At 42.1% G+C, this 13,255-nt stretch overlaps 1 protein-coding gene across 1 annotated transcript in view; it reads left to right on the top strand.

Moving 5' to 3' along the window:
• Positions 1–13,255, top strand: part of MOV10L1 (Mov10 like RNA helicase 1) — an 83,236-nt gene that overhangs the window by 65,296 nt on the left and 4,685 nt on the right. The window contains exons 22-24 of the mRNA XM_073331779.1: positions 10,073–10,246; positions 10,558–10,707; positions 11,965–12,072. Coding sequence (XP_073187880.1) covers positions 10,073–10,246; positions 10,558–10,707; positions 11,965–12,072 — 432 coding nt within the window. The remainder of the gene's footprint in view (positions 1–10,072; positions 10,247–10,557; positions 10,708–11,964; positions 12,073–13,255) is intronic.

Here is a 13,255-nt window from a genome sequence, read left to right as displayed (position 1 = left end):
TCATAATGCTATCTTGGTCAAGCCAGTGCTGGATCTCTGATCTTCACAGTTTCTCGATTCAAACTCCATGTCATCTCTGTCTATTCTTCCAGGCCTACTGTACCAGCATCCTAGACCTACATTGCACCCAGATCCAAACAGTCTGTACCTCATGGTGTGACTGTTGAGTAGTTAGATCAAACAGAGAGACTGCTCAGTGGCAGTTCGGGAAATATTGCTTAATAGTAGAGAGCAGTCTACTAGATGCACTTTTTCTTCTTTGAGTTCCTGCTCGTATCCATTCCGTGCTCGGGGTGTGTGCGTGCCACGTGCGCGGTTGCTGAAGATTTTTCCCTTGGGGTATCCGTAGGACTGGCTCTCGTTGCCCCTGGAGTCACATGCAGATGCGTCGGTATAAGGGGTGCCGCCAACTCCGCACCCTTACTGCCTGTGACGGTTACTTGGAATGATCCCTCTTGCTCTTGCAAGACTTCTTTCCCTTGGACTTTATAATATATTGTATAGTTTTTGCAGTTAGTTTATATAGTTCTTAGTAAGTGTTAGTGTATATAGGGTGAATAGTGGTCCCTGTTGTTGACGGATTTTCATACCAGGGCCTGGTCATGCCCCAGTCCCCGAGCTTCAAGTCATGTGCCTCCTGCCGCAAGCCCATGCCAGAGAGTGACCCGCATTCTAGCAGTCTAAAGTGCCTCAGGGAAACTCACATTAAGGAGAAGTGCCAGATCTTCAGGAGCTTCAGCCCACATATTCAGAAATATAGACATATTTGTATGGAGGCAGCCCTCAGACTGGCCTAGGTGCCAAGCTGATCCAAATCAGCACTGAGCACTTCAGCTTCCCTGCAAAGGACTCCACCGGCACCATTCTCCATCCCTGGTGCCGAGGAAGAAGCATTAGAAACAGCGCACCAAGAGAGGGCGCTCTCCAGTTCCAAAGAGGGACAAGTGAGTCCCAGACAAGGACAAGGACAGAACAAGGAGTAATGGTCTCAAGTTGCAGTGGGGGAGGTTTAGGTTGGATATTAGGAAAAACTTTTTCACTAGGAGGGTGGTGAAACACTGGAATGCGTTGCCTAGGGAGGTGGTGGAATCTCCTTCCTTAGAAGTTTTTAAGGTCAGGCTTGACAAAGCCCTGGCTGGGATGATTTAATTGGGGATGGGTCCTGCTTTTGAGCAGGGGGTTGGACTAGATGACCTCCTGAGGTCCCTTCCAACCCTGATATTCTATGATTAAGTGGGGAGTGACTAATGCAGTGAGACCCGTGCTGGGCCACTCGTCCTCCCTAGAGCCATTGTTGGCTCTGGCGACTCCACCTAGAGTGCTAAGTCCAGTCCACCTGCAACAGCAGGGGTAACTTCACTATTTCACTCCAGGCAGTGTCAGGAATAAATCAGTGGGAACAGAGCAATTCCATATGATGAAAGATTAATGTAAGTAAGCGTGCTCTATCTAAAACTGGAGTTTATTAGATTGGAACAGTATTGAGTAATTAACAGCATGTTTGCAGTGGCCAGTTGTTCACCTGCCAGGGAGAAAAGCCATCAGGAAAAACATCTCTCAAGGTGGCTTCAGAGGACTGCTCCAGAATACACTGTCTTAGCTCATCTTTTATAACTAACTTATACATCTTAAAGAGTAGCAGCCGTGTTAGTCTGTATTCGCAAAAAGAAAAGGAGTACTTGTGGCACCTTAGAGACTAATAAATTTATTTGAGCATAAGCTTTCATGAGCTACAGATCACTTCATCGATGCATTCAGTGGAATTTTCATTTTCCACTGAATGCATCCGATGAAGTGAGCTGTAGCTCACGAAAGTTTATGCTCAAATAAATTTGTTTAGTCTCTAAGGTGCCACAAGTACTCCTTTTCTTTATACATCTTAGTGACCCCTATTAAAATCATTACTTTTCCTAACTTTCAGTAAACTACTTATCAACACATTCCTAACAATCTTAATCATAATAATACTTCTGTATCAGTCACCCAAATTCAGGGTTTTCCATCCACTTAATTTCTTTTTCTCAGTTGTTGACTTTTCTTTCCCCTCCTCCCATTATGATTAGCAGAAACTGCCAGCTAGTTCTGACCTTGCCTCTAAAAGCCTGCTTTCAAATTAACCCTTTATTATGTGGTGTTCTATTTTATTAATTCATGGTGTGTGAACGCGCATAATATGGTTGCAATGAGTTTGATCACATTCTGGGGTCCACCCCCCTCAAATCCAAGGCAGCAACCTCACCATCAGGATTCTGTCAAGTCTGTATGCTTGTCATACTGTGTCTTGAGTAACAGTAGTTGTGCTCACACTTGGCTTCTCCCCCCCCCACGTAATGAGCTCCTGGACTGCATCAGAGACAGATGTCTGTCATTAGTCAATTGTTGGAGAAATGTGTCCATCATTGTTGTGATGCCAGCCATTTCTAGTTGGGGAAGGGATGTCAGGCTGAGCCTCCTTGGTATGGTTCCCAGTAAGGCTAATTTATGTGCTTGGTATGTTGCAGAAGATTATTGTAAACTGGGGGGAAGGCTGCCTTCTGGGCCTGTTTGTGACAGAAAAGCTTATATCGCAATTTTATTTGCACCCACAGAGTTAGCTTTTGGGTTATAGAGAAGAGCTATCGGAAGCTCTGCTGATGCCAGCTGTGCAGGAGTAACCACCGTAATGCCAAAATTGGCAAGGCTTTTAAATTTGGGTGGATTCTTCTGACAAGCTTCCATGGCTTTAGTTTGCCAACCCTTGCCAAGCAGCAGGTTGAATCACACCCAGTCAGCATGCGTACTACTGGCAACATTCTGTATTGTTGTTGGCCAAGTTCAGCTGCTATGGTGTGGGTGATCATGATTCTGAGAAAAATTTTACCAGATGTGCTTTATTCTTGGGGTTTTCAATGAATTTTCTCCATTGGGACCATGGATTTTTACTTCATTGCTTTGTGATGATGCCTCTGTGCATGCCCAGAAACTTTCAATTGAATCTTTGACATGATATAAGTAAAGACAATATATGTTCTTTTGCAGCTCTCATAACTCTGTAGAGGGTGGTGTACTATTCTGAAACCCAAGTCAGCAAGTTCTGCAAAGCTAGTTGCACCTTCTGGCCTGACCATTTGAATAACAGACTTGCCATTTGCTATCCAAGTTGTGCGCTTGTTGAATGCTGGCAGTTGATATGGACTCTCACTCTTTCTAATTCAGGCAATAGCTTACTCTTTGCAGTTTTGTTCAGGGTACCATCCAAATGTGCTAGAACATATTGAACTGTAGAATGCTCATGTATCTCTTGTTTGTGTAGTTACTACAAGACAGCTAAACAACTGTCTTATCACTACTAACTTTCAGGTTGAACTTCTTGCTTAGAGATGCAAATGTTTTGATGTTGAGCTTAGGCAGTGGTTCAAAGAAACCAGTGGTATTTGAATTTAATCTCTTCCACATACTGTTTCATTGCTTTGATTCCTATATCATTTGTAGTAACAAGCTTGGTAGCAATCTTTGCGGGTACAAACAATGCCACTTGCAATGTTGGTGAATGTTCTCAATTCACATTCAAATCAAATGGGTTTGTCATGGATTCAGTGATGGTGCAAACTCCCTTATTTACATCTCCTTCATCACATTGCATGCAAAGTGGTGCAGCCTCCTTGTGTTTTCCTTGTGACACATCTGAGTCTACTATATAACACATGTTATCTTTGTGGAAGTTGTGATAGCTAAGCACTCATGAGCAGTGATGAACCATCTAAGATCCTGGTTTCAAAGTGAAACCCACTATATCCCCTTTTTTCTTTATTATCACAGTTTACTGTTTGTTCAAGTGCCATGTCTATCCAGACTTTGCTGAATTTATTTGTAGACTGAGCCACTGCATAAGTTCCTTGCACAGATTGATCATGAACTTTGGGCGGCTTAATCTGGCAGAAACTTCGTATCACTGATGTACACAGATACCCAGCGGGCATAGCTGGTACAGTCAAAAGTGAAAAGTAGTAGTATCTCTAAAAGCACTGCAAGATGTATGTGCCAGTTGTTTTCACTTTCTGCTCTAATGAAACACATTGAGATGTTAACCATTTTGATGTAATCATCTCAGAATGCAAAGGTTTGGGAAGTTGCTGTTCCAAAATTGCAGAATCTGTGTACTACATCCAGTACGTTCTTGAGGGCATCACTGAGCTGGGCAAGTGTCTGCTGTGAGACTTGTTGCACCATTTTCGATACCGGAATTTGACATTCTTGGAGCTTGCTGTTGGTAAGGTCTACATCACAGTCAATCTCATTGTCTTGTATCCATTTACAAAATGCCTGCCACCGCAATCTGGACAGAGCCTCCATTGTAAGCTTGTGGGCCTTCATTCCACGGTTGTATAACTGCCTTTAAGTAGATTGCTTGCTGTGTTGCTACCATGCAATTGAAATTCTATGAGGATGTCTTCCAGAGCACTCTTCGTACTTCTTTCCAGTTATAGCCAGAAATGTCTGTGCTATGTAGAAACCACCCATTCTCAAGATTGTTTTTTCTGAAATTCCTCTGGACACCTCCACTGAATCACTTTAGCCTTACAATATATAGCCTCATCAAATGTCAAAACACCATCATCTTGGCCAAGTGTCCTAGACATCTTGTTGACATTCTTCATTACAGTGAAAACTGTATCCCATTCAGTAGCTGATGCTGGCAGCACTGGACAGTACACAATAGATGTTACTGTTGGAATAGCAGATGAAATAATCACATTACATTATGTAAGCGAATCATAAATTACACATATAGACAAAACAACAAGCAGAGAACATATTTAAAGTTCATTTGCTATAATGAAATCACTATGGGATGAAATAAATGTATAATTATACACGCATTAAAGAAGAGTCATTACTTGGACTTTTTCAGGAAATGTGTGAAGGCAATTTGAGATGATTTACAAAAGCACCCATAATTCTCAATTACCACTACATAATACAACACACACACAAGCAAATAACTCCAGGGAATTAATCCCTTCATAAAAATGTGTTAACCATTTCTGCAGATGGATGCTACAAATTTCAGATTTAGGCAGGATTTTCCATTTGGGCCCCCAGACTATAGCTTCTTTAATGGGCCTCCATTTGAGCCTATGGCCACCTGTTCTTTTGTCTTTTGATATCAGAAGAATCCTGCCTCATTCCTATTATGTCAGCCAGAAGAGTGGGTGAGCATCAGGGTCTTGTAGCAGGACCTCTATATATGCTGTTTATCAAAGATCCAAGTAGCTTTGAGAGCACATCCAAAATTTTTAATATATTTACCTGTGTTTTTTCTTAAAAGCCGCTCTCAAATAGGGATGAGGCTCATCTGCATACTTTATATGTAAAGCCAGTATTAGCCTTCTGTCTGAAGAGGACTGAGCCTTTTAGGCTGTCTCCTCAGCTCTTTGTTTTGTGTGCTGACAGAGTAAGACAGCAAGCAGTTTCCAGATTACTTCCTGTATCATGACAGCTTATGAGATAGTGAATACCCCTCCTTCACAGAGACTGTCAGCCCATTAATGAGATCTCAGGCTATCTCTAGCTTTTCTAAAGGGCATACCCATACTGGATGTTTGTAGGGCAGCTATTTGGTCCTCTGTGCATACCTTCATTCATCATTACACCATCACTACAGTTGCAAGATCTGATACAAACTTTGGAAAAGTGGTGTTATAGTCGCTATTTAAATAAACTCTGATTCCTGCCTCCTAATGGTACTGCTTGTCACTCACCTGAGTGGAGTACACATGTGCAACCACTCGAAGACAAAACTGTTACTTACCTTTATTATAACTGTTTTCAAGATGTGGTTGCACACGTCTTCCATGACCCAACCTCTGTCCACTCTGCATCGGAGTCCTGTTTCTCCAGGTTCAGATGCAAAGGATCTGAGGGTGGTCTGAGTGGTGCTATTCTTACATAGTCTTGGGGGAGAGGGTCTGAGGATGTGTAGGTTATGAGCACTGCCTCAATGGGTTCTGCTGCAGAAAACTCTCTGGCTCCAGCATCCTGGTTGCGCATATAATTGAGTGGAATACATGTGTACAACTGCATCTCAAAGAACAACAGTTACAGAACAGGTAAGTAAACATTTTTTCCGCTAGTGCACTTTGATCTACTCCTGGGAGTAGATCAAAGTGCACTAGGGACGTGGTTCTCAACCAGGTGTCCATGGCCCCCTTGGGGGCCACAAGTTGGTTTCAGAGGATCTGTGAGCCCTGAGCCCCGGCACCCTGTGGGGCACAAGCCCCGAGCCTATGGGCAGAGTTGGAGAGTCTCTCCCCCACCCACCCCCAAACTGTAGTGCCTTAACCAGAGTGGGGCAGTCCCAGGGGAAGCTCCAAACGCTCCCTCTACCTCTTCTTTCTCCCCCCCATGCCCCCTCCCGAGGCCTCACCCCCCTGCCCAGGTCAAAAATGGGAAGCCAGAGCTGAGCAGTACAGGATGGCTGCTCCTCTGACTAATGCCATGGAGCGGGCAGCCATGGTGCTCCTCCTCCTCCTCCTGGTGTCCGGGTCTACAGCTGCTCCTCAGCTCCCATCCCCCTTTGACTACCCACGCAGCCAGTAAGAGCAGCCTGGATGGGAGTACCTGGCTCCAGGGCCAGCAGAGCCCTTTGGGAGCAACAACCACGGGGTGGACCTGGGGAGCCCTCCCAGCACACAGCCCCTTGCTATCCCCCTGCCTGCACACAGCCCCTAGCTACCTGTCTCCCTGCACCGCGAGTGCTTTTCAGACTTTTTGAGCTGAGCATACCCTTTGAGTTATGATTTTTAGTTGCTTCCCCCCTCCCTGTTCCCCCCCTCCCCCAACACTGACAGGCTGGGTGGCTTGCTGAGGTGAATCAGAAGTGGAGTGTGGTGCTCCCTTCCTGGACCCTGCCGTGTGGAGCTGGCCTGAGCCCCATCTGGCCCTGCTCCCTAAAATAGAAGTCAAACTATGCCTATGCCCAAGTGCACTGTCCAGCAGCTGGACCCTGTGCCCCACAGGCCAGAATCCCAGAAAAACACACGCACCACACCACCACCCCCCTGCGGCTGAAGCTCCAAGCCTCCCTGGGCCCTAGAGTGTTTATAGCATGTTGAGGGGGGCTCAACGAAAGAGGGTTGAGAACCCCTGCACTAGCAAACTGTTAGTGCATGGCAGCAGGGTCCACATGGACACTTACTGTGCATTAGGGTAGTGCAGGGCAGATCTACATCCTATCTTGCTGCAAACTAAGTGTTCATGTAGACAGGGCTTCAGTCTCCTCTGATTTCATAACTCCAGTAGTTCCTCAGTCCTCCATAAAACTCCAGAGGTAAACAGGACTTGCTTTTTTAGTAGAAAAAGCAACTCAGAAATCCTCCCCCGTATTTAATATTAATGTAAACAAACATAAGAAAAATGTTCAGACATTCATCTATCCATAAAGATGCCGCACAGGCACTATTGCCCCACCTCCCAATTTTAGGCCACCGTTTAACATAGAAGGTATAAACCTGTGAATCTTTCCACATAAAAGGTGGAAAGATAATATTGCAGCAGCAGAAAATAAGCTTTTATAGAATTGCTGGAAAGAAGTGAATGTAAATATTGTCTACTGTATAACAAAGCTGTAAAACTACTTCATTCACCACAGAGCTGAAACAAAAAGAAACTCTAATAGTCTGTTCAATGGAAACAGCAGGAGAACTTAAACAGATTATGATTACTGGAATTGGAATTCACTCAGATGTGCAAGCTTTCTTCTCAAAAAGGGCAAAGAATATTTAAGTAACACACGTGATCTGAGCCTGTGGTACGTTTTGCCCAAAGTAGCACAGTGTCCACTAAAGTCATTCTGAAGCATTGGTTGTACTGATTCACTTGAAAGAAAAATATTTAATAAATCACCAGTACCACTTCCTGCAGCAGTTATCCCATCCAAGAGGTTGAACTAGCCCACCCTTACTTATCCTGAGATCAGACAGGGTCACAGCAGATAATAATGGCCACAGAGATGAGAGGGAAGGGCAAGAAGACTGTGTTTACCATTTTGTCTAGGCTTTTGGCTGTATAACTGTATGCACGTAAAATGAGCTTGTCCCCTTTTCATGCTTCAATAGCAAAGTTAAAAGTCCCATAACTGATTCCCTTTCATTAAGGCCTATTTTGGCTGAGTCTAAATATTATGGAGTCTACTGGGAGTTACATTTTACCATTTGGGAAGAAGGATATATTTAATGAAACCAGTTTTTATTATTTTTTTTAAAAAGCTACAATAAATCTTGTCGTAGAACTTTTACTACAAAAAAATCAGCTATATTCTTCTTTAAGCACGAGAGATCCATGAGTTTGTAGAGCCTGCACTAGAGCAGTCAACAATTGTTGCTGTGCTATGGAGATGAAATAGTGTTGTTTGTTACTATAGTGCCTACGAGCCTTAGTCATAGACCAGGACCCCATTCATCAAAGTGGAGTACAAACCAAACCGCTCCCTGCCCTCATAAGCTTATAATCTAAGAATAAGATGAGACAACAGATAGATGTAGATAGATGGGGGAGTACAAGGAGTTGGTGTGATAGGCAGTGATCTCTGCACATCAGCAGTCTAACCATAGTCAAGTTTTCTATAGGCATCGCAGCAAAGGAGCATTTTGAGGAGGGATTTAAAGGTTGATGATGGAGTAGTTTGTGCAGCCCGAGGGATAGCACATGAGAAAGCATGAAGGTGGTTGTTTGAAAATTTAACAAGTGAGTGATGGAAGCTGGCATCATGGACCAATTCGGGAGGAGCATCAGATTGATTGGGAATAAGAGATGATAGGTAGGATGGGGTTTGACTGTGAAGGTCCTTGAAAGTGAAGACAAGAAACTTATTTTTGATACAGTAGAGAAGGGGAAGCCAGTGGAGGGGCGCAAAAGAAAGCTATGGTCTAGGAAAATGATCTTAGCAGCAGCATTCTTAATGGAAAAGAACCTTAATGCAGTAATCGAGATTTAAGGTGACGAGAGTTTGGACAAGAGTTTTGGCTGTGTAGATGAATAGGCAAGTCCTTATCTTAGATAAGATATAGATACGACCTATGAGGACCTAGAGAAAAGGCAGAGTAAAAAATCATACACCGGTTATTGATGTGAGTGAGAGGATGGTGAAGTTGTCTACAGTAATTGAGAGAGGAGGTAGTGGCAAGGGCTTGGGATGGATTATTAGAAGCTGTTTTTAACCATATTCAACTTGGGCTGGCAGCTACACATCCACAAGGAGATCTCACAGAGAGAGGTTGACTTTTTAATATGGCTAGAAGAAGACAGGTCTGGAGTAGACACACAAATCGGTGAGTTGTCTTCTTAGAGATGGTAGCTGAATTTGTGTCTGTGGATGAGATTACTCAGATAAATTGTAGAAGAAGAAAAGGGGACCAAGGACAGAGCCTTGTGGAACCTTCACAGAAAGTTGGAGGGAGAAAGAGGATTCTTGAACATGCTGAAGGAACAATTAGAGGTAGGAGGAGGACCAAGAGAAGACAGTCAGGGAAGACAATATTTCAGGAAGAGGAGTGTGGTAGATAATGTCAAATAGGGCTGATGGACCAAAGGGCGTGAAGATGTAGTATTGGTGCTGAGCTTTAGCTAGGAAGAGGCCGTTAGAGGTTTTAGGAGGAGTGGTTTCAGTGGTGTACAAGAGGCATAAGCTGGATTGGAACAGGGTCTAGGATACAGCTGAAGTAGAGGAACTCCAGACAGTGACTGTAGATAGCACATTCAGTGAACTTAGAGACAAAAGGGAGATGGGTAGTTGGAGAGGCAAATGGGGTTAAGAGGTTTTTTGTTTGGTTTGGTTTTTTTAAGATGGGAGAGACTTAAGTATGGTTGTATTGTCGGGGAAAAGAGTTAGATGTGAGGGAGAGGGATTAAGGAAAAGAGAGAGGATGAGAGTAGGTGTGGAGGAGATCAGGTGATGGGGTCACTGGGGCAGGTGAAGGGGTTAGAGAAAAGAGCAGACAATAATCTTCTCTGTGCTGGGAGAAGGAGACAAGAATTGCAGGATGTGGTATGCGTGCAATTTCATTTCATGGATTTTGAGTTTTCGTCCTTGCAGGTTACAAAACTTTTGAAGAATTACAGATCACATTCTACATTGCTTGCGTTGCCCTCTAAACTGTTTTATCATAAAGAGCTGGAAGTTTGTGCAGACACTTCCGTTGTAACTTCTTTGTTGGGTTGGGAAAAATTACCGAGGAAGGGGTTTCCACTAATTTTTCATGGCATAAAGGTATGTAAAATATTCTTACTAAAATGGGGGTGGGGAATTAAGGGAGATTTGATAGGTGGGAGACTCTTCTTCTTCAGTAACATAAATTTCATATGCTTGGAAGTGCAGTAATTGGAGAAGGACCTGTTTGTTTTTCCTCAGTCTAATTCTAGACTATGTAGATACATTTAATCAAATTAGCCGACATTGCTGTATAATTTGACTTCTTTCCAAACCAACTCCTAAGTGTTAAGAAGATAATCAGCAGGTATTTATCACTAAATTTGCAACAACTCTGTGTCTGATCTTTATTTTCTTCTCTCCTAATGCAGGGCACTGAAACACGTGAAGGACACAACCCCTCTTGGTTTAATCCTACAGAAGCAGTTCAAGTAATGCGTTATTGTTGCCTTCTTGCAAAACATGTTAACAATGCAGTGTCGGTGACTGATATTGGAGTGATTACACCATATCGTAAACAGGTCTGATTCTGATGCTTATAAGTGATAAGTTTCTGAATTTAAACTCATATTTTTGATTCACTGCTAGTCCTGTTTATTGCAAGAAACTATTGCAAACTTTGGACTGCTTTCCTAGTCGCATTATGTATTGTACTGTCAATCATATTTAATATGCTATTAAACTATCAGATAAAAAGCTAGCAGTAATGAAAAAGGACACATTCTGCTTCTCTCCCCCACGTTAATGTCCCCAGATCTATCACAGTTGGTCTTCTGCCTACTTACAGAAGCAGTTAAGAAAATTGTGGAGAGACTGGATAGTAGCTAAATACACCATAAGAATTTCAACATTACAAAATTTCTTAGAAACTATATTAATGTGAGGAAAAAGCCAAGAAGTGTGAACTAATTTGAAACTGAAAAAATATCAGTTGCTGGTTAAAATGTTGAGATTAATTTTGTCCATAGACAACTAATCGTACCTAATACCATAGACAACTAATCGTACCTGTGTTATTGGGTACTTTACCTGTTAGCCCTGGTCTGCACTAGGACTTTAGGTCGAATTTAGCAGCGTTAAATCGATGTAAACCTATGAAGCCCTTTTTTCTACTTAAAGGGCTCTTAAAATCGATTTCCTTACTCCACCCCTGACAAGTGGATTAGCGCTTAAATCGGCCTTGCCAGGTCGAATTTGGGGTACTGTGGACACAATTCGATGGTATTGGCCTCTGGGAGCTATCCCAGAGTGCTCCATTGTGACCACTCTGGACAGCACTCTCAACTCAGATGCACTGGCCAAGTAGACAAGAAAAGAACCACGAACTTTTTAATCTCATTTCCGGAGACTGCGGGAACAGTGGGATAGCTACCCACTTCGCAACACTCCGGAAGTCGATGCTTGCCTCGGTACTGTGGAAGCACTCCGCCAAGTTAATGCACTTAATGCACTTAGAGCATTTTCTGTGGGGACACACACACTCGAATATATAAAAACGATTTCTAAAAAACCAACTTCTATAAATTCGACCTAATTTTGTAGTGTAGACATACCCTTAGTTTGGCAACAGGTATGACACTTTCCCATATGAACTTTGTACTTAATCTAAAAGCTCTTGTTAATCATTCCCAGTTAGAACATTTGCTCTCAATCCAGATGCAAACACTTTGAGAGGTATAAAAATTTTTACATTAGATTCTATTTTTGATACACTTTGTATGAAAGATACTAGTTATTTAATCTAAAAACAAATTCCTTCAAATATTTTTGTTTTATAGGTAGAAAAAATTAGGTTTCTTCTGCGAAATGTTGATTTGATGGATATTAAAGTTGGTTCTGTAGAGGAGTTTCAAGGGCAGGAGTACTTGGTGATCATCATATCGACAGTATGTAAAAGTGCAATGTTTTTTATACAACAGTAATCACCATTTTAAAAGGCAACGTATTTTTATCTACCACTTATGTATCACAGCACCTAAGATACTACTTCATTTTCTAAGTACAGGCAAATACTGCAGTATGTCAGATATCATTTTGTAGTAGTTGGTAAATATTTACGTTTATATTGTAACAATTGTCTCATTTATTTTACACAAGGGTATGACTTTTTTACTTCAAACTTCGAGTACATTTAAACATAAATTGGGGAATTGAAAATTGTGTAAATTTAAGCTAGTAACTATAGAGGAGAAAACTTTTAATCACTGTGATAATGAACCTGTCTACAGCTATTTGATTTATATGAAAATTAACATTCAGCCCGCTTCCTAATGAGAGGAGTGCACATGACCAGAGTCACTGCCTCAATTGATACCTTTGCTGGTAGTCTATCCAAAAGCACCAACACCAAACATGAATGGAGACTGAACTATCTTATCACCTTGTAAATTTGTAGGCTTGGCAGAATTTGATTTTTTTTTTATAGTTTTGATGAATAATCTGTTTATTTTTAAGCATTTTTTTAATGTTTATCAATTTAAAATTTCAGAGTTGCAGAAAATTATGAGGGGGATCAGACGATAATTATTTAATGACAGTAGATTTTGTGATTCAGAAAGTTAAAGCCTCGTAACCATTAAAACACAGATTTCAGGATCGTATGTCAAAATATGCAAAGTATATAGCCTTAAATCAAACTCTGATTTCTCAAGCATCATTTTTTCTTTCTTTACCAAGCTGTGACTGTCAATTATTGATGGAAATACATTTTCACTGGTTTCTGTATGGTGAGATCGACGTTTATCAACATTTACCGATAAAAATCTAATGCTTCCAGGCCATATTACTTGTATTGTGATAGTACTTATCTTGATCTTAGCTCCATTACTGTAGTATGAGTGCCTCACAGTCTTTAACATATTTATCCTCCCAGCACACCTGTGAGGATACTGAGGTACAGTGATGAGTGACTTGCCCACAGCAAGTCTGGTAGAGCAGGTATTTGAACCCAGCTCTTGAGTTCCATGCTAGGAACCTAACCATAAGGTCCCATTGAGCTTGGGTGCATGTGTGTGCACACACAGGTGAAGAAGGTCTCTGCCCTGAAGTGTTCCTAATCTAAATAGGAGA

This window comes from Lepidochelys kempii, chromosome 1 (assembly GCF_965140265.1).
Source record: "Lepidochelys kempii isolate rLepKem1 chromosome 1, rLepKem1.hap2, whole genome shotgun sequence".
NCBI classification, from domain to species: Eukaryota; Metazoa; Chordata; order Testudines; family Cheloniidae; genus Lepidochelys; species Lepidochelys kempii.
Note: the sequence above shows the minus strand (reverse complement) of the source record. Positions and strands in the feature narration are given on the sequence as shown.